At 30.8% G+C, this 24302-nt stretch overlaps 1 protein-coding gene across 1 annotated transcript; it reads right to left on the bottom strand.

Moving 5' to 3' along the window:
- Nucleotides 1–1130: 1130 nt before the first annotated feature.
- Nucleotides 1131–12807, bottom strand: LOC106687325 (cuticle protein 7). The gene is made up of 4 exons (XM_014431146.3): nucleotides 12752–12807; nucleotides 6501–6575; nucleotides 2361–2616; nucleotides 1131–1937 (listed from the first exon to the last, which is right to left on the bottom strand). The coding sequence occupies exons 1-4, from the start codon at nucleotides 12758–12760 to the stop codon at nucleotides 1786–1788; spliced, it is 492 nt and encodes a 163-aa protein (XP_014286632.1). The 5' UTR covers nucleotides 12761–12807; the 3' UTR covers nucleotides 1131–1785.
- Nucleotides 12808–24302: the final 11495 nt, after the last annotated feature.

Genomic DNA, 24302 nt, shown 5'->3' with positions numbered 1-24302 from the left:
TCATATTCTGTATATCCAAAAACATGTAAATGGACTTTAACATTTTAGAAATCAGAAAAATTGAAATAAATCGATAAGTGATCTCAAAATCGATGGAATTTACGTTTTCCACCACTGAGAAAACATAGAAAGGGATCCTAATATGTCAGATATCAGAAAAGTTAAAATTAATCTATATGCGATCATAAAATATTTAAAGGAACTGCCATAGGTCTGTAAGACAAAAAAAGTCTTAGTAGTCTTAATTAAATTATATTTTTTTCAAATAAGAGATTACTGCTGTAAAATAACGACGAATACAAAAGTATTCGGATGGTTAATCGTATTTTTTTGTATGAATAATCGATTATTCGTGTAAAAAAAATCGCGAATACAAGAGTATTCGGATGGTTATTCGTATTTTTTCCCGTATAATTGATTATTCGAGCAGAAAATTCACGAATACAAATGTATTTGTTTCCTGTCAATCGAATAATATTTGCCCAACTCTGTTATCTATAACAATCAATATCTTGAAGGACCTTTCTTGATTACCTTGTAAACCTTTCTTCATCTCAACCAATATGGATCTATTGTAAATACTAGTAGTCTAGAGATCCAAAAATTCCATGTTTCTTAAGAAGCACATTTGTAATATCATAAAGGTTAAAACTTCTCTTCAATAATCTGAAAGTCGCCTTTCTATTATACAACTAGTAGATCCAGAGGTACTGATCACCTCATATCCTAATTTTAGTATAGTAATACCATATGATAACCATAGGTGTATTACTGTGTGTAACTCTCCAAAACCTTTTTTCTACTTCATATATTATATATATCATATATATATATATTTATTCAGATGGACATTATCACCATAGTTACATAATTAATAATTAAAAAAAAATTTGATATTACTTTGAATAATTATAATTTTCTCTAGTTCAAAACTAATCACCCATGATAAGATGGGTCTTTGAATTGTGAACTAGTGCTAAGCAGGGGTAATTCTTCCTTCAGAAAGTATCTAGATTTTCCACTAAATTAATTAATGGTGAGCCAAATTAAACTAAACTATTATAAATGGCTATAACATTATGTGTATTTATAAATGGGGAAAGGTAAGACTCATATCATTACAATTTTTTAAAAAAATATATTGAAAAATCATTTTTACTTTACAAACAATACAGCACTTGTATTATATTACATAGTCTATACAAAAAATAAAATATACAATGCATTACTTTAAAGAAATAATAAAAATAATTCTGATCTTTTGATATAGGTATTAATACTTTTTTTGATTATCATCTATCACCAAACAAAATTATTTATCATATATATAAATTATCAAACTGCAGTATAAAAAAAAGACAGTTTAATATTCTATTCTGAGAGAAAGTATAAAACTTCTAGTTCTAATTCGTTTATAAACTGTTGTTTTTGGTTAGCGAATTAATGTATCTCACTAACCAATCTATATTAAGAAATGAAATGGAATGTATTAAGGGTATAAAATTAGATGTTTTAACCATGTTAATTCATGAGATAGTAGTCATCTCAATGTAAATCCTGAGGGGCGAATGTCAGTGTTACACGCTGGTCCTTACTTGCTGACTTCTACCTAGGTAGGTAGGTAGGTCTAAATCGAACATTTCTAATGAAGCAACTTGTGATTTTGAAGATCTACCTTATCGAATTGAAATACTCCCTGATAATCAATGGCTCTCTTCTAATAAATGTTTTTTTGAATGGTGATTTGAGAATGTCGATTGCAGAGAAAACAATGGACTTTGCCCTTCAGTAGTATTGGTATCCAGCTCCGTGGTAGTCCTGAACTCCCGGGTGGTAGGCGTGGTGGAGCCCGTAGTCCTCTGGCGCGTAGTCGTAGGTTGCTGCAGGTGCGAAGGCGTACTCAGCGTACTCTGGAACCACGGTCTTCAGCACTGCAACTGGTTATAATTTCATTTAATATCCTCCTTGTCATAAATAAATATCTTATTAAACAGGTAAGATTAGAGTTCCGTTTCTTCATAGTGGATCATAACAGAAATTGCTGCTATACAAAGTAATAGAAAAATATATACTATACACTAGTTGGACAGTGGAGAAGAGAACTGTTACCCTAAAAAGTTATCCTATTAAAGTAACCCGGACTTAAAGTACAGCCCTGTATACCGGGAACCCTTCATAGCGGACAATTTTGTTAAGGTCCAGGACAACAAGGAACATTTGAATCCCTCTATCACGGAGCCTCCTCAACTCCGACTTTACTTTTCACCCCCTCTATAATGGACTAAGTATTAAAATATAAATGTACCAACTAACTAAATTAACTAATGAGAATTTATGTTAGAGATAGTTAATGCACTTACCTGGTTTAGCCACAACTGGGACTGGTACTGGATGTGGTGCGGGATGAGGGTGCACTCCGGGGGACTTGCTGACGACGGCATTGAATCCGTTGACGGGATCGGCAGTGTAGTGAACTGTCCTCACGGAGCCGTCCGGCTCTACGAGGCTGTACTGGCCCTTCACGACGTCACCGTCTCTGGCCTCACTCTGCTCCTTCACGTCCCCCGTCGTAGGGTCGTTGACGCCATAGTTGTAGGCGTACTTCGGGTGAGGGTCCTGAACCAGACACAGTTATAAGTTTACTTATAAAAAGCTCTTGTATTGATGATTTAATATTTTTTTCATAACTATTTATATTTGATTTACGAATCCAGTGCATTTGATTGGCCTCATACAGATTTTATTAGAATAGATTCACTACTACTTTCGCTTGCGCATGCACAAATGTATTTTTTCTCCGCCACCTATATTTCGAAAACGGCTCCTCTGATTTCATCCTAATTTGAAGGGTAATTTATTCATGGTTTAGCATTAATTTCATCCAATACTTTCGATTCACGACGGACAAAAGTATTATCCTAGACACGTAGTTTCAAACAAACCTACTCCCGTAGATTTTATTATCAAACGACAAATCCAATTTATTAACACATAAAAATAATAAAGTTTATTCTTATACCTCAAAATATAGGTAATTATGTAGGTACCTACCCAATAGAAGTGGTGAGGAAATTATACTAATTGCCTATGTACTTAGTAGGCGCTTTTATATATTATTAATTTATTTATGTTTAACGCTTATGTTGGAAGGAGAAGCCACCCAAGAGCCTTTGTCCCATGAATGACTATGCACACCTCAACCTTAGAACTTAGGCCAATAGGGAGGCCGAAACTAAGAGCGATAAAGAACACTGTGTAATAAACCTGGAAGACCAAGACGAACAGAGGTGAAAAAACTCGTAGAAGAGTGGGATGAAGAGCTCAAAGATCTGTAAACTAACCGAATTTTTTTTTTCAAACCAATTTATCATATCTATGAAAAATCGAATTTCATGCATTAAAATAATTAAATACATTGTGGATAGATTTCCTGAACTTGATAGAATGTTGTCCTTACGCGATGGTAATTCAAAGTTACAAATCTTACCTTATTTATCTAATGATATCGAAGTATCAAGAATGACTTAGAAAAGTATTGCATATTGTTGCTTTGTTTTAGTAGTGGTACGTTATTATTTTGTATTTGAGGCATCCCGTATTTTGTATCGTTGACTGGAGTTAATATTTGACAGCCCTGCTAACTTCGGAACAGTCTGAAAGACGAATTCAGTAACCCCTAGTCTACGGTGCTATCTTTGGATTACTTCTAATTCAAAATAAAATAAAACATTTTTATTTGTCTAATATACCACTATTAAAATAAAGCAGCGATATGTTCTGTATGAGAAGGTTACAGTTGTCATACTATCAAAGTAATTACTCGTTTTTATTTTGGTTACTAATAGCGATCGGATGTTACCACATATTTGGAATCAGTTTCATTAATGTTCAAATTTATAAAACATTAAATCTATTCAAATTTTACAAGTAATACCTTTGGTCATAATTACTGTACATATTTTTAAAAAAACTTATCACCATATTTATTTATTTTAAAAATGCATCTACCTACAGAGGATCATTATCATCATCATATCCTTTTTTATTTACAGCGTGTGAAGATTATTTGAATCAGTGAGGATTTTATATCGAACTGGTTGATTATTTGATGGTGGAAGTCGAATGAATCTTGGTTTAATATTGATAATCGGCTATTTCAGTATCTTCATATAAGATTAAACTAAGTTTAGAAATATAGATAAACTCAAGTATTCCTCTTTAAAATTAAAAACGACTCACTCATGAACGCTGAGTTGCAGTTACATCGATTCGCATTAACGTTGCCCAGAACGGAATTAACTATTGTCACTGTATTGATTTAATTCATCTATTTACTTGTATTTTTCGTTTAAAAACATCCAAATTATTTACTAAAAATAAGTTTTTGATTTATTTTGAATCAAGTATTTGAAGTATTTTTAAAAATACGAACGCTTCCAGGTTTAATTATGGCCAAGTTGCATTGAGTAATAGATTACACAATAAGGCCTATATGTTGTTAACTGGCAAGAGTTCTCACAACTTAGTTCTCACGTAGTAACCCTGAGCTCCCGGCGCACCTTTCACTTCACACCCTCTTATTCGCCATTGTTGTGCGAGATTTTAGCTAATTTAAAGTTTAGTAACGGTTTGTCGGCGATCTATTACAGTCTCAGAGGATTTTCACAATATGTGCTCTATATTTCGAACAGAAAAGGAATATTTTTGAATACTCAGTTTGGGGAAAACAGGGAAACTGATCAATGATGGGTAGGGGAGTACACCCCTCAACCTTCTAAAAATCTTATCATCCTTCTCATTTATACAATAAAAAGTGACGAATATATGTTGTTCTTTGTTTATGTAATACAGTTATAGATTCGTTGGAAGTTTCTCAAAATTGAAACAATATTTGTTTCCATCGAAAAATTCACAGTCCCGTAAAAACACATAAAAAGCGAAAAGCAAATAAAATTGTGCAACTAACATCCCTGCTCATTTGAATGTAACTGACTTATTCGAAGGCTCCCGTTGGCATTTCTAAACACTCACAATTCGAGGAAATGTAAAATTGTAGAAAATAATTTTAATACTGTCTCAATATTATAGATAACTAAATAAGGAAAATTCTCAATGTCAATCTCTTACTTTGGATCTGTGGTCACTTATAACTCTTTAATACTAACATCATTCCTTAAAATTCCCTAAACATTCTTTAATAAATATATGAAATTAGCTCTAAAGAATCTTGTGAATCCAAATAGTTCAATTTACAATAAATGTCATACACTAGGTTTTACAACCGATTGCCTCATATTGTTACATCTATTTTATTTGTTAAGAACTTTTATTAATTTTTCATATTGAACGTATATTTTAAAAAAATAATTAAGTTGAACCACTGTAATGGGCATTGTATTTAACCTTTTGATTCTATACCCTTACTTACACCAGGTATTCATTTTAAGAACGAGTAGACATAGGAGGCATATTTGAAACAACTGTTCTCATCCTGCTAAATCCCTATAATTTTCTCTGAAAATAAAATTAATAATTTGACGAGCAAGAATTTGGACTGAGTGAGTGAATTTGAAAATGAATTTGAGAACGTCTGATTTATATTAATAAATACTTTTGTGGCTTAGATAAAACAAAAATTAACAATGATCATGTCTTACAATAGTGATTGCAATTAATAACAAAAAACCTTGGATGAAAGAGTATAATGGAGATGGCAAGCCAAAACGTGAAGCCAAAAAAGGTGAGCCTTATGATGAACTCCAGGTGCGTGGTAGAGGAGTAGGAGCCAAACACTGGCTCCTTTCTATTTCAACTTATATTACAATGGCGGACATTCTTATTAATCTTAATGCAAACCAGAGCTTCAAGACTATCATCAACGGTCCTTTTTTTTTTTTTTTTTATTTATTTAATGTAATTTACAGATGTACAAAATAATGCAATAGGTAAATATGTTGTAGATTTCATATACACTTGAAAATCTTGGGAAGGAACCACCCATTGGTGGTACTTCAAACATTAATTTAAATTAGAAGGTCCCGTGGCCATCTTCTTTTCAGACGCATCGGAGGATTATCAGGGATTGTTAAGGATGAAAGATTAAGAATTAATGGGTTAGGATGGTTAAGGAGTTTGGAATGAAAAGACGCATATCTGTTGGGTCAAATCTGGAACGAATGGGATGTTAAGGTCTTTGTGAATGAGTTTATTTGTAACGTAATAAGGAGCATCAAGGATTTTACGTAGGATTTTGGATTTACTGCCCTCTTTTGAATTTACTTTCCCTTTGAAGGGGAATAGGTTATTGTACCCCCTGCCGACAGCAAGTTTTACTATTATATGACTGCTACTGTTTTTAACTACGCTTACTGAAACTGATAACAATTTATTTAATATATTAAATTATAAATGATGAATTATTAAAATGTATAATACATGAAATCGTAATCTACTTAAATATTCCGTCGATACCGAAACTTTGGATGTAAATGAATACTCACATGGTAATCTATGACGGGTTTGTAGAGAAGACCAGCCAAAGCCGTTTGCAGCAACAAGCAACAAGGAATCAAAAACTGAAAAAAACAAAACAAAAAAATCAATCAAAAGGCCACAGCATCCGATAGGTTAATTTTTTTTATTAAAGTCATCTACAGAGTAATAAAGAAACAAGGTTTTTTTAAGGGTAGTGTTCAATTCATATGCTTAAATAAACCGGGTCAAACTCTGGCGTATTTACTTCAAGCAGAAAATTAACTGATCATGGTGAGAATCACATTATTAAGGAGATACTTTATAGACCCATTAATCTTAAAATGCGTACTTGGAGTCTATTAGAGGGTTATCATTGAGATTACGAAACTGATGAATTGTATTTTATTTTCTATTTATTATATATTCACATCATATATACCACCCATTTGTCGTGATTATGATTGGATCAAATTTTTTCTTAATTAAATAAGATTATACAGAGAGATATGACTAATAAGATTATACAGAGAGATATATGACTAATTTTAGGTTCAAATGGGTATTGAAGAGAACAATATAAACATCATCAGATATATGACAAAACAGATTTTTTAAGTAAATAAAATAATATATAATTTAGAATTTTCTTAAAATAATTACATGCCTTGTTTACATCGAATTTCAAATGTAAATGTTTGTTTTGTACAATTAGTACAGTAACCACGTTTACATTTCGTTGGAAGAAGTAATTGTAAATTGCATTCTGTCAAAAAAGCGAATCCTACAAATTTGTTATTTTTCGGATTTACGCCTTGAAATAAGGGTCCCTTTTTAACCAAGTGGGGTTCCGTCAGATTAGGGAACTTATTTTCTAAACAAATTTGGGTTATTAACGAAAATAAATTATGAACTAGTAAAGCAGTTAATCTAAACTTTAACAGTCCTACGGTTAGAATTTAGGGTTGAAAAGCTGGAAATGGATTTAATATGTTCGTTTGATGCCAGACCAGTATAAGTTTGCCAGGTTCCATGTTGTATGCCAGTGCGGTAGGTAAACTCCTAATTTGTATAACGAAAGAAAAATAGTATTTTTTCTTTTTATAATTTTCTTCCTTCCTTTGTCTTAATTTTTTTTTTAATGATAAAAATAGTGATATTGTTAAAACGAGCTCACAAAACTTGGGGAATTATGTACAGTGGTAATTGAAGTGTGATTTGTAAAAAAAAAAAAAAAAATTGTCTTCACCCCTAGATACAGCTATACAAGTTGGTAGGATAGAACATAGCATTTAATGAATGGATTGGGGGTTGTGATAAAATAGTATTGTTAATGTATACTAGAAACCTTGGATTGGTACTTATTTAGCAGAACTTTTTGATCAGAATTTATGAATATTTTTGATAATTGAACACTATAAAAAAAATATATTACTAGTAGTTTTTCCACAATGTTTCATTTTCATAATAAGGCGTATCAAAAACTGAACTGTTAGACATAACATCATTTGATATGTTTTGAAGCAGTCCTCATGATTATAAATTAATTTATGCAACCGGCCGTGCGAAAAGTCCTTAACAATGGTCCCTCAAGTTCTGTAACTATGGCGAAACCTCCCTGATGACTGGCTGCCTCCGGGTAGAGGTCGAATGATAGCCATCGTCCTATCTCTCAGGGGAATCTTCAAGAAATTAACCTCCGTTTATTTCCCATCGCCTTCTCCCTGTTTAATTAGCTTTTCTTACGGTGTTTGAAGAAAAAACATGAAAATTGGAGTGTCAAAGATAAACTGACTGATCTTATAAAAGTTTTCGGTTGTTTATTTTCAGCAATTAACTTCCATTATTTCACCACTTCGCAAGATACTTTGGAAATTAACTGAAACGCTAGAACGTCCAACTCACAGTCTTTGGTTGAAGAATCCATGTTAAATTGAATAAATAAATTATAGATAAACCATATATTCAATTTTTATTTTATTATTGATATAAGTGAACTGAAACTGAACTTCAAAGAGATTTGGAATGCACCTTGTCACCAAATAAACAGTTTTGGTACAAGGTTTTGAAGAGGTAAAATGTTTTTATTTTTAATTAATTTTCTGTTTTCAGAAGAAATTCTTTTATATCCACATAACTAGTACCAAAACTGATAATTCAAAAAAAAAAAAATTGATTTTTTTTTGGAATCAAATGCCTCACATGTATGTAGGTCTATCTAATGAGGGCTGTTGTGATGGGCGAACTCACTTAGTTGAAGATATGAGGCATTGCATTCCAAAACTAATCAATCCCTTTTTTTTTATCACCAATTTTCAGTTTCCTTCCACGAATCAAAAAGAAAAAAAATTCTTTCAGATTCCCTTGGTTGGAATCTTCAAGAAAAGGCAATTTTATTATAATTTCATTAATTGGAAAATAAATTTTATTTCAAGATTTAAGTTATTAAAATTGTATTTTAATATGTTATTTAGATTAACATTTCCAATTAGGTTTAAGAAATACAAATGCCTTCCTCTCCCTCAACCTTAAGAAAATACCTGGATCCTTGCTTATCGAAACAAAAATAAGATTTTTGAAGTTGCGTTATTAGTAAAAATTACTTTAAAAGTTTTAATTTTTAGTATTCTAAAACATTAGGCATTTTATAAAAGTTAATAAATAAAATAAGTTTCTTGATTTTTTCTTTCTTAGTTATTTAGATCCTTCTTACTTAAACTTTTTTTTTTAGCCCTAGCTTAGACAAAAAAAAAAACACAAGCAACATTAACAATCTACAAGTTTAAAAATATAATCATACTTACTTGAAAATGCGATAGGAAACAGTAAAGATTTTTTTAAAGTGAATTATAAATTTTTATTTTAAGTTAAACTTCTTCACCGTTTCGTTCTACAACTTAAGAAACAAATACATATATAAGGGAGTAAATAGATTTCGTGACGCGAGGTGAAACGGAAATGGTGGGAGGAGACAGAGCAGATCAATTCTAGTAGGGACATTTTTATATTGTAATAGGAGAATGGGATAGTAGAGAAACTTACCCCGGCTGCATCGGTCAGATTGGGTAACTCCTGTTATCTCATAATCTTTCATTATAATATAAAATATATTCCTTATAGAATTGACTTAGGAAATGGCTGTTGTACTGTTATAATTATATAAAAGAAAGTAATTATTATTTCTACCTTAAGCTATTGGAGGAAATGCATAGTCATTATTAATAAAATTTTTATAAATTATTTCATTTCCAAAAGTTTCACTTCTGTCGACCAGTCCCAAGGTGGCCACATATTTTTTTCTTGTTTCTTAGGAGATATATATATATATATATTTTTTTTTGGAGTAACGAGTCGTCACAACATAATCGACGACATGTTTAACTATTTACGTTTAATATTTGTAAATAATATTGTAATATTATCTATATTTCTTAGACTGTTGAAGTGAGGTGTTTCACATGTTATAAAAAAGGCTGTAATTTTTAATTATTAAATAAAGCACAGTGATAAATACTTACCTGGATTAAGGAAAAAATGAACAGAAATCGATAATTGCGTGTAAAAGTTGTTAAAGTTCTTTTGAACGGAATTCGATAATTGTGTGGAACAGTTGATAAAGTTCTTGCGGAACAGTTTATAAACTACTTGTTAAATGGATTAGTTTTATAGGAAGGAATATAGAGAACGGAAGAGACATAGCTTGTACCATAAGATAGAAGAACTACCAAGGAAGTTGTTAGTGGAGGAGACAAAAAAGAGAATAAAGAAAATTCCATGAAATGGCTTCCTGCTATGTCAAGAGAAAAATCTTTGGCTATAAATATATACTCTTGGAATCACATATCCTTTAACCATAAAAACAGTCAGGCCAATAATGATCCAGTATCTCACAGTTCATGTCTAAGTCACGTTATCTATTCCATTCATTAAATATGAAAGAAATGTTTCATAAAAACATGTTTCGTGCCTGTTGGTTATTTGAAAATTCGATAAAAAGCGTGTAAAATGGTTCGGTACGGAAAACAGGCAGTTTCTTCGAGGAGTAGTGATTAGGTGAGATCGCTCCTTCCTCTGTAGCGGGCTCAGTATGACGGATGACTTCAGTACGCAACTATCTCCGCTTGGGGACAGAAAACTAATTGTTTACTTGTTCGCTGCTATGTAGAGGTTTTTTCACAATAGTTTTTTTTTAAAGAAATACATTTTCAGTAAATATACCCTGACCAAAAATCAAGTGAGAATACAGCATAGAATCTCGCGGACAATATTTGATTTAACTTATCAAGGTCGTTCAGTTTAATTTGTTGGTTTATAAATGTTATACAAATAAGTATGTCTTGTTAAAATTTTAAAAAATAACGTATTCATTTTAATTATTAAAAATTATTTGTCAATTATATCTATTTCGATATTCAAAATTCTTATTAATATCGATATCGAAGATTATTCCAATGTTATTTAACCGAAATATCCATGTTGCGTTAAAAAAGAATAGAAAATCTTATGGCAAGCTCCAAATACCTTTTGTATTTATTTCTAAGTTTTTTTTTTTTTTTATTTGATTATTTTGTGGTTAATCGTTAGTTTAATATTTCAGTATTCATAAAAATGTTTCCTTTTACTTTTGGATCATCATCCATCATCATGTTAATTAGAAAATATGATGATTATCTGTAATTTATGGATTTTTTTAAAATATAAAATATCTTCGTTTTAATATAAGTTAACTTCGAACTTGGAAGTCAGAAATAAATTTCTCGAATCTTAATTAATCTTCTAAGTATAGTTTAAAGTTATTAATTGTAAAAATCTCATCCTAAATCAAAGAAGAACAGAGTAAGTGAGGAGAAAAAGTTCAGTATGTTTTATTCATTGTACAATTTCATAAAATCATATTTATCATTTATTTGAATTAATAACCTTTTTGTACATTTATATCAATAATTTTTTATGTATAATAAATTGAATAATTTGTTATGTATACAACTTATTTTGAATGAAAATGAGATCCATCGTGGGAATTCAACGACGCAGGAAGAATAAATCATGATTACCGATAGATTTTTTAAATATAACATTAAATAAATTATAATGTAATTAAAAAAGGAACAATTAGGGAGTATATATTTGTTGAAGAACAATTATAGAAAAAAACAGAAACCAAACAATATGTATATATGTACACTTATCTGTAACATAGGAAATGCGTATATTTGGCCTTTTTTTTTTTTTTTTAATAAACCAGAATTACCAACTTCTATGTATACTGTTTATCTTTTACACTCCTATTATAGTGTTATAATTAAATTGTTTAATTAAATCTCCTTTAGCACCATTAACAAAAATGTAGTGCGGTGCTTACACTTACCAACGTGTTTACGTCCCCAAGTTTTGTGTAGAATAGTGGGTTAGTGTGTTTTGTGGTTTTCGAAAAAAAAAACTTCTAATTACCGAAGAATGCGAAAATTATGAATAATTTTTTTTTATTTTTCTGTTGCTATAGAAATTCGTATTTTAGGGTCTCTCGAGGTGGTTATAAGAAATATAAATTTTATATTTAAAAAAAACAAAACAATTTAACAAAAGATAACGAAGACGTCATGCAATCGGAAAGGATTGGTGGTATCACCTCTTCCCGTTCGAATCGAATGCAACTATTTTCCTTTAGTTGTTCTTAAAATTCTTTAATATTATGCATTTATTCTTTGATTATTATTTTTAAGAATGAGAACTGTTTATTGTTTTCAAATAATAAATTAAAAGTATTTCAAAGGAAGTACTTTTTTTTAAATCTGCATTTAAGCACCGTTAGACTATTTCAATGAGGATACGATCTAGCTGAAAGCTCTGCATTAGCATTTAATTGTACATTGACAAACTGAATTTAATAAAAATCGTTAGAGCTGATTCGAAGAAAATCTGAAAAATCGATTCATTAAAGAGGCACTTCCAGTTAATCGATTTTATCGAAAAATTTGCTGTCACATCCCAAGCGTATACACACTTTAAACAAATAATTTCAGTTTCTTATGACTTGTAGTTTTAACCTAGGCTGGCCATACACAGACACACCATCTTGTGAGTCTTGGTTGTTTCGATTCGAAGGGACCTCATTCGATTCGTACTTGTCACTAACTCGAAATCGAAATTTTGCATGAGACGTGAAAATGAAAATAACTGTCATCATAATGATATTTAGTAAACAAACGTCATCATTCTATGTAAGGTATAGAGGTATTCCGCTAAATATATATATACAAATATTATACAGGATGGCTACCTTGATCATGATGGAGACGTAGACAATGTGAAGACTCGGTACTGATTGCCTTGGGAGGTTGAGTGAAGAAGTTTATATAGCCGCCCCTCCTCCATGGGTATTTTCTGTTGGCCACTATCTCATGTATTAATTATTTTTTTCCTCCTGTGTTCCTCAATGAATGTCCCACTTTTGGCATATTTTATTTCTTAACAAACTGATATTTGTTTCCGTGCTACTAAAAGTTATATCTCTTTGAATTATGCCAAAACGAAATATTTAACATAGGATCGTATGAAAATTATTATATCAACTAATGATTCATAATATCAGACTCTCCTTATATTAATAAGTAATAACTCTCCCAAATTAATTAATAACATGGTTGGATATAATTTCATATCAATTATCTGAACCCCAGTTGATGATTCTAAAGTTAGGAAGGACCTAACTTACAGCTTTACGTTAATTTAAACAGCGAAATAAACAAAATATATATTTAACCGGTTACTGGGAAGTATCATTACTATCTTCTTCACCCAATTTATATAATATTTACCATATAACCAGGGTTTGGATCAGAAAAATGAGATATAACTTAGTCATGTACCGGGTCAGTGTTAGACCTAGAAAAATGAGAAATAACTTAAACTTAGACCCTCATGTCCGGTCTTGTTCATAGAAAAGGGTAGAGGTCATGTCCAGACCATTTTTGGAGTACCATTTATGATTTTGGAACCCAGAAGCTTTGTATAAATGAAATTTTGCTTTTAGGGAAGAAATATTTCGTTTGTATAGAAAACCCTAATTTTTTTTTATATTTCATGGACCTGTCTTACCTAGACAGGATCTTTCCAACTTTAAGATTTTGTCGGTCATATTTATATCATCAATAGATCATAGACATCATAGACATCATAGACATCAAGTCATATTCTTTTATCAAAGATCAGAATAATCATAATTAGAGCTGATATTTCACAATATTAAAACGAAAATATTTGTGCCCCAAGTACAGCCGTTACTTTTCTATTCCTCGAGCTTTGCGATCTGAACCATATTTTACCGGATTCGTTTTCTCATACTTTTTTTCGCTCACTTCTCAGCTGCCTGCTGATCTTTGGATATAGCGTTCTGCGAGTGTAAACGTCGACTGGGATATGAATAGTCAAACTGCATCAGGCTCCTTAATCCTCAAATCTCAAATCTAGAATGATAAAGACTTAAAAAAAAAATGAAAACCGAGCTTATGTAAAAGGAAATAAACAAAGAATATTAATGTCAACAAATTGAAGACGTTCTATGATTAGAAAAGTGATCAGTGTCACTCTAAGGCATTTAGAATCCTCTGACAATTGCATTATTTCCCAGCACAGATTTAAAATTAATTTCTTAAGCTGTTGTACATTACTTTATTTTCAAACTGTATTTAATTCAATATGTCTCAAATTTAATTACTTTATTAATAGGCTAAAATTAATTTATCTCATACTCTTGATAATTTTTTTAATTAGTAACAGGTGTCCTCCCGTTTTAGATCGACGTTGCCGGTCTTAAGGTCTGTACAGGAAATGACTCTTTACATTTAATTAATTGAATCTATTAATCGGTTCTATTTAGTGAATTATGTAAAAATATTTTGCGTGTGATTGTCAGAACTGCATCAATAGATTTTTTTAACCACTTTATTAACATTTTCGAAAACAACATTTAAGAATAGCAAGGAGAGAGGAACTCCCTGTATATGCTAACCTTAACCCATTGAGAAAGACTGTGATAATTACCATTATAAACATAAAGATTGTCTTATTATCCTCCTGTATTTTAATATGTGTAGCCTTTTAAACAGCTTCCAGCTTAAAAAATAAATAAATCGTAGGCCTGTTATAATACTTAAAATATACAGATGATTGACGTTTGCATTCGGTTCTCAGCACTTTTCTAACATATCCTTCATGCAGAAAATATTGGCTGTCGTCAACTATCATAGATCAGTTACTCTAATATACTCCGATAATTCCGCGGATCATGCACATTCCCTGAGGATTCATGATTTCAAAAAAATGGTATAACCATAACAGTCCGACATTTGTAAAGCAGACATGTTCGCCAATCCAACAAGTATATAAAAAAATATTTAGACATGTTTGAGCCTTGAGCCTACAGCCCTCATCCTTTAGGAAACAGTCAACTATTACGTATACTTTAAAGTTTTAGTGTTTGTAAGTTATGGTTATTATATTTTTCTAATAAGATAATATTAATATTAGTTTTAATAAGGAATTTCACCAACAACTTCCAGGTTTTTACGAATTGAGGAATTTCGTCAGAGGGATATTGATAAACAAGCATACTAACGGAGAAATTAATACCACTAATATATTTTTTTTTAATCATTTAGTTATTGTTATTTACAACTGTATAACATATATACAACAAGTAAATTTGCTGTAGGTGAGATAGTGACATGATACAAACATGTGGAGAATCTACCCATTGATAAGACTCCAATAACATTTATAGAAGAGAAGATCCCGAGGCCATGTTCATTTCAGACGCCTAGGGGGATTATTAGGTAATGAAGGAGAAGCCAGGTTAGAAACAAGTGGATTTGGGTGGTTGAGAAGTTTATTATGGAAGGAACGGTATCTGGTTCTGGCCAAATCGGCAACATATGGAACATTGAGGTCCTGATGGATGACTTGATTTGTGATAAAGTAAGGAGCGTTAAGGACTTTACGAAGGATTTTAATAAGGACTGTAAGGATTGGATTCGGGAGGAATTTGATGGTTTAGTGGAGCCCCAAAGCTCAAATCCGTATGTCCAGATAGGCTTTATAACAATTATGTTGATCAGTCTTTTGTAATGGATTGGCAATTTAGACCGTTTGTCTAGTAAATGTTGTAATAGTTGAAATCGACGAGCAGTTTCCTCTCTTTTCAGTCTTGTATGAGGATTCCATGTCAGTCTTTGTCGAGATGTAGTCCTAAGTAACGGATCTGTTCGACAGGAATAAGTGGGGTATTATTAAAGGATACTGTTGGACAAGAGGTCATTGGTTTACGACGAAGGGTAAATGTGATTTGGTGGGATTTATTGGAATTAATTTTAATCCTCCAATTTTGGCACCATTCTTCAAGGGTGGTGATGTGGGATTGGAGGGTTTGGGATACAATGTAAGGATCATTGTTCACGGACAATAGACATGTATCATCGGCATACGTTGTGTGGATAGTGTTAGGATGGGTTGGGATGTCAGCTGTGAAAACTGTATAAAGGATAGAACCAAGGGTACTACCCTGAGGTACACCAGCAGACTGGCGGAATATGTATGAATAAGCGTTATTGTGATACCACTAATATTAAACCTGAATTGAGAGATTGTAAATGGTTCGAATAATTTCTTGAAACAATAAGATTTACGTATGATTTTTAAGATTTTTTTGACGTAGATTACGATATGAATGATGAGTTGATTGCGGTATCTTGAGAACTGTGTGGACTAGAAATTAAAACAAAAGCCAATGAATTACGAATTCTACATCGAGCCATCCTAAACATTTAATTATCTACATCTTAAATAACTTTATCTTCAAAGCTATGAAACTTACTGATGTAAAATATTTGAATCGGATAAAAAAATACGATATTTGTCACTGTTTAAAGAGATTTGTATCCCTTATTTTTAATTAATGATTTTTAATAAAGGTTCTGGATTCTAACAGTAAATATATTATGTCGTTTTGAGTAATGAATAATGTAAAAATTTGTAGGAATGGTATTTTTTATTTTAAGAGTCTTCTTCAGCTGAAATAAAATAATTGTTAAGATTTTCATGTTCATAATAACAAGCTTACGAATAGAACCAGTGCCAAATTGAAAACATTACTTTTTTCAAAAATAAATTATTAATCCGACAACAATCTGATGAGATTAAGATGGCATGTGTGATTAGTCGTTTGGATTATCTTAAAGTTTATATTGCTGAAACATCCCAAACTATAAATCACATTACAAGAAATAAATTAGCATACATACGAAAACAAAAATAACAACAGGAAAGTGCTTAACACTGCATTATCACAGCACTCGATAATATTTAAAAATCTCTTTAATTAAGGAAAGGATCGTCAATCCACCATCCTCTCTTCCCATAACCCTAAAACATTTAAAAGACCAAATCCTTTGGTTGTATTTTATTCACTTTTTTTTTTTTTAAACTAATTCTGGATACGAACATCTGTCAAAAATGTAATAGGAAACCCGCCCAAACATCTGAATCCGTCAGTGTGCACATTGCACAGAATTTGAATACTCCCGCTAATCAGAGGACTATCAGTTCAAATTTTTCGAAACCTTAACCGTACTAATCAGTGTGATAAAATATAGCTAGTTTGGCTTTCGTATTGCTTGTGATATTTGTATTTCAGTTTTTCGATATTTGCAGATCATCTGTTTTATATATATTGTAGGAAGATAGTCCGGATGGCGTCAATAAAGGTATAAAACTATTAAAAGAAAACTATTTATCGTTAACCAACATCTCGCTCCACGCTTTGCAGGGCTTCGTCAGGGCGTTCAGATTAAATCTATAAAATTAAGGCTGTCGCAATCGTGAGATGACAACTGAGTTGTCAAATAAATATGTGTATATATTTATATTCAGATTCAAATTGAATATATATTACACATCATATTCACCATTGCAATTATTTTCAATCCAACGACGAACCTTAACTATTTTAATTTTATTTACCCTCTACCTGGTCATATTTCAAACATAAGATGGATGGATATGGAGGAGGGGAGAGGGGGAGTGAAGAGGGTGGTCCGCAGCTGAGTGAGTTTTGGCGTCAACTTAACAACCACATAGCTGCGTCAGCGTCAGTTCGATAGTTAAAATAGGTCGGTTACTTATAGGATAACCCTTCCCCTCCCTCCATCGTATGTCGGAAATGATAATGACCAAGTAGGAGGTAAATAAAATAACCTTATAGAACACAGAAAAGGGTCGTATTTGGAATGAAAGTAATGACAACGGTGAATATCATGGTGGCTTTGGTATGGATAATAATAAAGGAGAGAAAAAAAACTGAATCTGCTAGGAAGTAGATTCGTGAGCCTGCTACGTTATAGAAAATTGTTTGAGAAGGCAACCATTTCTTGAAGAAACTATCTTTTAAACAGTTATCTCCTATCCTCCTGTTCTACAGGCGGTATAGTTGTCTCCTTCACCACTCCAAAATATCTTTTAAACAGTTATCTCCTATCCTCCTGTTGTACAGGCAGTATAGTTGTCTTCTTCACCACTCCAAACTATCTTTTAAACAGTTATCTCCTATCCTCCTGTTGTACAGGCAGTATAGTTGTCTCCTTCACCACTCCAAACTATCTTTTAAACAGTTACCTCCTATCCTCCTGTTGTACAGGCAGTATAGTTGTCTCCTTTACCACTCCAAACTTTAAGTCTTCGTCGAAACTTCACTTTTTTTTTCTATTTAACGCCCAAAAGGAATTGGGAAAGTCTTTGTCAACAAATGCGCAGATCAAATTTTGACATGAAGCCACGGTCACTCTTCAGGATTCTGAGGAATAACGAATTCTACATCGAACCACCCTAAACATCTACATCTTAAATAACTTTATCTTCAAAGCTATGAACCTTACTGATGTAAAATATTTGAATCGGATAAAAAAATACGACATTTGTCACTGTTTAAAGGGATTTGTATCCCTTATTTTTAATTAATGAGTTTTAATAAAGGTTCTGGATTCTAACAGTAAATATATTATGTCGTTTTGAGTAATGACATTTCGGGGAATCTACGATGCCAATTCGATGGAGGGGTTTTAATGTTAAAAATTGATTTTAATCAAGAAATATATCACTACGGTATATTTATCTGAAATGTATTTAGTGCCTACCTTCGCAATGGCTATGTTATCATGACATAACGGACACACAATGTAGTGTAATGTAAAGTATACCATACCAGCACAACGAATTGTATTTGGGGTGTGAAGTATCACCACATTCCCAAGTGAAGCGTTGCCTTGTCACCTATCACTCTTCTTTGATACGATGTGTACTGTACACGGATAATCCAAGAGCCGGAAAGAAAAAAAGGCAGTTATCTCACCCCAATTTTTGATTACTTTAAAATGAAAACTATGTATAATTACTAGTCAAAATTGATGAGTCTGCCTAGTATAGGTAGGGGGAACAAAAAATGGCGGCTGTTTCAAAACCTTAAAAAAACATTAATTTTTCATTCGCAGCTCAATATCTTAAAAACTACCAACAACACTAGAAAATCTAAGATAACATTATTTAAAGAAGAGTACATTTGCTAAAATATGAGCCCTAAAAGAGTTATTTACGTTAAATAGTTTTCGAGATATAGCTTTTTAAAAAGCAATATTTCATAATAATTTTGTATGGAACATACTGAATGATCAGTAGTTAGTGAATTTATTTTAAAAAATTTATATATCAAAAACCATGTGACGTACAGATGTCTATTAGTACTCAAATCAAAGCTAGTTTAATGAACTATAAAGTAGTTTATCTTCGTAGGAGTAATAGTTTACATAAAAATTTGCTAAAATAAATTGATTTATGGTTGTTCGGACAAGTTTTCATTTGCCAAATTTATATTCATATGTAAATATCATAAAAACTACTACCCATACGAAGATAAGTGTTATAAACTACTTTATAGTAAGTTAAATTTCTTTTATTTTGAGTGTTTGCAGACATATGTGCGTCTTATGGATCTAGAAATATATTTTTCAAAAATCTTACATTTTATACGAACAACAAGAAATTAACATTTTCTGAGTTTATATTGCCAAATATCCTAAAAACTACTACTCATACAAAGATAAACCAAATTAACTATTTTGTAGTAAATTTAACTAGCTTTATTTGAGTGCTGGCAGACATCAGTACGTTCAATGGTTTCTGAAATGAGGTTTTCATAAATCAAATTTATTGTCCGAACTACTATAAATCAATTTATTTTAGCAAATATAATGAAAACTACTACTCCTACAAAGATAAACATTATTAACTATTTTGTAGTAAATTTAACAAGCTTTAATTTGAGCGCTGGCAGACATCTGCACGTCCAATGGTTTCTGAAATGAGGTTTTCATAAATCAAATTTATTGTCCGAACTACTATAAATCAATTTATTTTAGCAAATATAAGGTAAAGGTCATAAACTTTATAGTCTATTAAAGCTAATAGACATATGTACGTCAGATAGTTCCTGAGATATAGATTTCTCAAAATTAATTAACTAACTACTGATCTTTCAGTATGTTCCATACAACATTTTTAAGAAATTTTGGTTTTTAAAAAGCTATATCTCGAGAACTATTAGACGTAAATAGCTCTTTTAGGGATAATATTTAAGAAAACTTACTCTTCTCTAAGAAGAGTTCTCTGTTATCTTAGATTTTCTAGTGTTGTTGGTAGTTTCTAAGATATTGAGCTCCGAATGAAAAATTAATGTTTTTTTTAAGGTTTTGAAACAGCCGGCATTTTTTATTCCCCCACCTATACTTGGTAGACTCATCAATTTTGATTAGTAATTATACATAGTTTTCATTAAGGTAATCAAAAATTGGGGTGAGATAACTGTCAAGTTTGATTTATGAAAAACTTCATTTCAGAAACCATTGAACGTACAGATGTCTGCCAGCACTCAAATAAAGCTAGTTAAATTTACTACAAAATAGTTAATAATGTTTATCTTTGTAGGAGTAGTAGTTTTTATGATATTTGGCAAGATAAACTCAGAAAATGTTAATTTCTAGTTGTTCGTATAAAATGTAGGATTTTTGAAAAAATATATCTCTAGATCCATAAGACGCACAGATGTCTGCAAACACTCAAAATAAACGAAATTTAACTTACTATAAAGTAGTTTATAACACTTATCTTCGTATAGGTAGTAGTTTTTATGATATTTACATATGAATATAAATTTGGCAAATGAAAACTTGTCCGAACAACCATAAATCAATTTATTTTAGCAAATTTTTATGTAAACTATTACTCCTACGAAGATAAACTACTTTATAGTTCATTAAACTAGCTTTGATTTGAGTACTAATACTCTGTACGTCACATGGTTTTTGATATATAAATTTTTTAAAATAAATTCACTAACTACTGATCATTCAGTACGTTCCATACAAAATTATTATGAAATATTGCTTTTTAAAAAGCTATATCTCGAAAACTATTTAACGTAAATAACTCTTTTAGGGCTCATATTTTAGCAAATGTACTCTTCTTTAAATAATGTTATCTTAGATTTTCTAGTGTTGTTGGTAGTTTTTAAGATATTGAGCTCCGAATGAAAAATTAATGTTTTTTTAAGGTTTTGAAACAGCCATTTTTTATTCCCCCTACCTATACTAGGCAGACTCATCAATTTTGACTAGTAATTATACATAGTTTTCATTTTAAAGTAATTAAAAATTGGGGTGAGATAACTGCCTTTTTCCTCCTCTTCGGCTCTTGTACTAGGTCGTCTGTAAATGCTCGCTGGCTATTATGCACGCAGATGCATGTAGCGTAATGTTCATAATTAAGGGGTCGAACTTACTTTTTTGAACCTAATATGAAATAGTGCTGCAATTGTTTGTTTACAAACTCTTATGTTGTCAAAGAATGTAATTTACACAAGTGAATGTTACGCATAGTTGAGGTGGGAAAATGCGTTTTAATAATAGAGCCGTGCGAACAATATTACCACACTGCTGGAAACATTTTCTCATCCCAGAGTATCATTTTCATTCGTATCTAGAACCTTACACAAGACGTATCAATTTCAGAAAACTAATTTAGTCAAATTAGTTTTATAAAAGTTTAGAATAGTGAATCATTGAAAAATATTTATCTTGTACAGAAGATATTTCGTTAATTTCCGACACAAAAGAGTGTAAACACTAATCTATTCTTACTCCGACGAACCGCCGCGAAATTATATCCGTAAGACGCTTATAAATTGAACTAAAAGAACACAAGCTCGTTCTATTGGATTAGCTATCTAAGATTCGATATAAATTATTTTTAAAAAAAGACAGAAACTTCCAGGCATAAATGGCTCTGTACTTCTATATGATAAATAATTCAGGAGCTAACAATTTCCATATCTCATTAGCAGCAGAATATTTGACTGGTGGATATGGAAGATCTCAGTGGTTATTTTTTTTTTTTTTAAAGCTAGTAGTTTCTCAGAGTAACTTTAGTGTGTACAATTTTTCAAAATTTACTCAACATCCAGTGAATTGTCGATTTCAGTTGCAGTAAGATGGGAAGGGGAGGCTCTAAGATCCAAACAGTGCATCACACAGAAGGTTTAATATTATCCATAATTTAAGCTTATTAAGTTACCTACAAAATGGTATAATCGAATTCAACCCATCTGTTTGTCTCAGAGTTATAGCCTCTACACAGTAAAATGAGCAGATTTATTGATTTATAGCAACTCACGATTTCGGAAGACTTGTCATTCTAAGTCTTGCTTTCCTTTTTACAGACAACCTGAAGAAAGATATGGTTGCAAGTAGTAAAGTTTCTCCAAGAATGCATTTGACGACCAATTTCTTTAAAAAAATTTAAACAATCACCACTTCCAAGAAAGAATCTGAATGAATTTTTGGGAGTCAGCATGGCTTAGATAAATATGGCCCAACAGCCAGAAGAAATGAAGTTTCTATTTTTTCAAAGAAAACAAAAAAAGTTGGAATTTATTTTACTGTATATTTACATTAACAAGAGCTCAATTAAATAAACAAAAATTAGTTTAAAATTCCAAAACAAACTTGTAAAAGTAGAAAATAAAAACCAGTAAATAATATTGGTTAGTTTATAATACTGGTGTTTGAGAGATTTATCTTAATGTATTTTGTTAACAATTTCTTATTCAATTTCTCTTGATTTGGTCTGACAGAAGCAGCAATGAGACCTATATGAATAAATATTTAAAAAGTCAAAAATATATTGATATAAAGCATATATTTGGATTGTGTATTTTAATTGACAGATACATATTTTTGCAAAGGTTAGTAAAAATAAAATTTTCAATTTTTCTTCTTCACTCTTTGTGAAAATATTTAGGTGAAAAGAAATATAACGAAAAATAATATGAAGGAACAATGAGCTAAAATTACTTAGCACCAACACATAGATGAAGTCAAGTGCCTTTAAATAAAAAATATTTTCTTTCTTGATAAAGGAAACATAATTTATCAAGGAGACAATGCTATGAGCCAAGTTAAGGAAGAAAAAAATTAAATTAATATCAAGACATTCCTTCTCCGCTCCAATATCACCATAACAATTATATAAAGAGAAAAATTAAAAATTGTTGGTATTCCAAGTTATAAACACAGTTTTTTAAAAAATTTAGCAAAATATATATAACGCAGTCCTGAAACTTATAAGAAATATACTGAATTAAAAAGAATTAGAGACATTATAAATACTAAATTTTTAATCAGCAAAGATGAACTTTTATGTTTTATTAAATTATTGTGCAACACAATTGTATCCTACAGTATTATTTGCTTAAAATTATGAAAAGTCTTAGTTGCCCTGGTCCTTCGTTATCTCATAACCTGACAATTATTTTGGCTCGCTTTTTAAAAAGTATAAATTTTTGTCATTTTTGCCAACATTCAGTAGCTAAATTAGTTGAATAAAATCTCAGTGGACTATAGAAAAAAGTGGGAGGGTATCAACAATGGACAAGATAATAGTTAAAAAAAAGTCTTAATTTTGTTTTTATATAGTAACAAATAAGATTATAATTTGTTTTACTTATTTTCTTTAATAATAAAAGTGTTTTAACAATAAGCATGAGTTATTTTCTTTCAGAGAATATATTTCTGAAAAAACTAACTTATGTTATAAACTTGTTTTTTCTACTTCATACTGCCATGCGGTAAATAGGAATAGATTAGGATCTTTTTTTTTCAAAAACAAAGAATTTCCCATTTTGATGGTCATGATTCCTTGCTACAGTTGATGTTATAACATCTATGAAGGAAGATGATCAGGTCAGCAGTCTAAAAAGATTGTTCAAAATAATACAAAATCTATTTATTTTGTAGTACTATTTTCGGGAAATCTTTTTTTGATCACCATCTGGATCATTTACCTTCGTTAATTACATAAGGTCAACTAAATAATCTTACCGAGTTCATCAGAAAACCTTCATTTTTTATTTCTCATAAATTCTGAATCTTCCTCAATAATTTAAAGGATTTTCAAAAAAATAACTTGAACATAAGGTAAAGTACTAACTCTTCATTATTATTTTTTAAACTCTTTGGGAAAAAACATTATGAAAATGAGTGAAACAAACAATAGCTAACAGAATCAAGGAAAAAGGTAAAAACAAATGACTTTTAATAAAAATATAAATTATTTATTTTAGAGATAATATTCAAGTCTAACCATCATTCAAAATTAAAATGTAATTTTAATAAATTACTACCTCATAAATATCAGTACATATTTATGTACTAGGCTTAGGATATACAACATAC

The sequence above is a fragment of the Halyomorpha halys genome, unplaced genomic scaffold (assembly GCF_000696795.3).
Source record: "Halyomorpha halys isolate HHAL.00 unplaced genomic scaffold, Hhal_1.1 Scaffold946.1, whole genome shotgun sequence".
Classification (NCBI taxonomy): Eukaryota; Metazoa; Arthropoda; class Insecta; order Hemiptera; family Pentatomidae; genus Halyomorpha; species Halyomorpha halys.
This window is presented reverse-complemented; position numbering and strand designations above follow the sequence as displayed.

What these genes read in the sequence shown, in the direction of transcription:
- LOC106687325 (XM_014431146.3), bottom strand. An exon ending in AACCCGTCATAGATTACCAT is followed by an intron (nt 2,617 to 6,500) that starts GTGAGTATTCAT and finishes TGTCTGGTTCAG; the next exon opens with GACCCTCACCCGAAGTACGC. An exon ending in CCCAGTTGTGGCTAAACCAG is followed by an intron (nt 1,938 to 2,360) that starts GTAAGTGCATTA and finishes AATTATAACCAG; the next exon opens with TTGCAGTGCTGAAGACCGTG.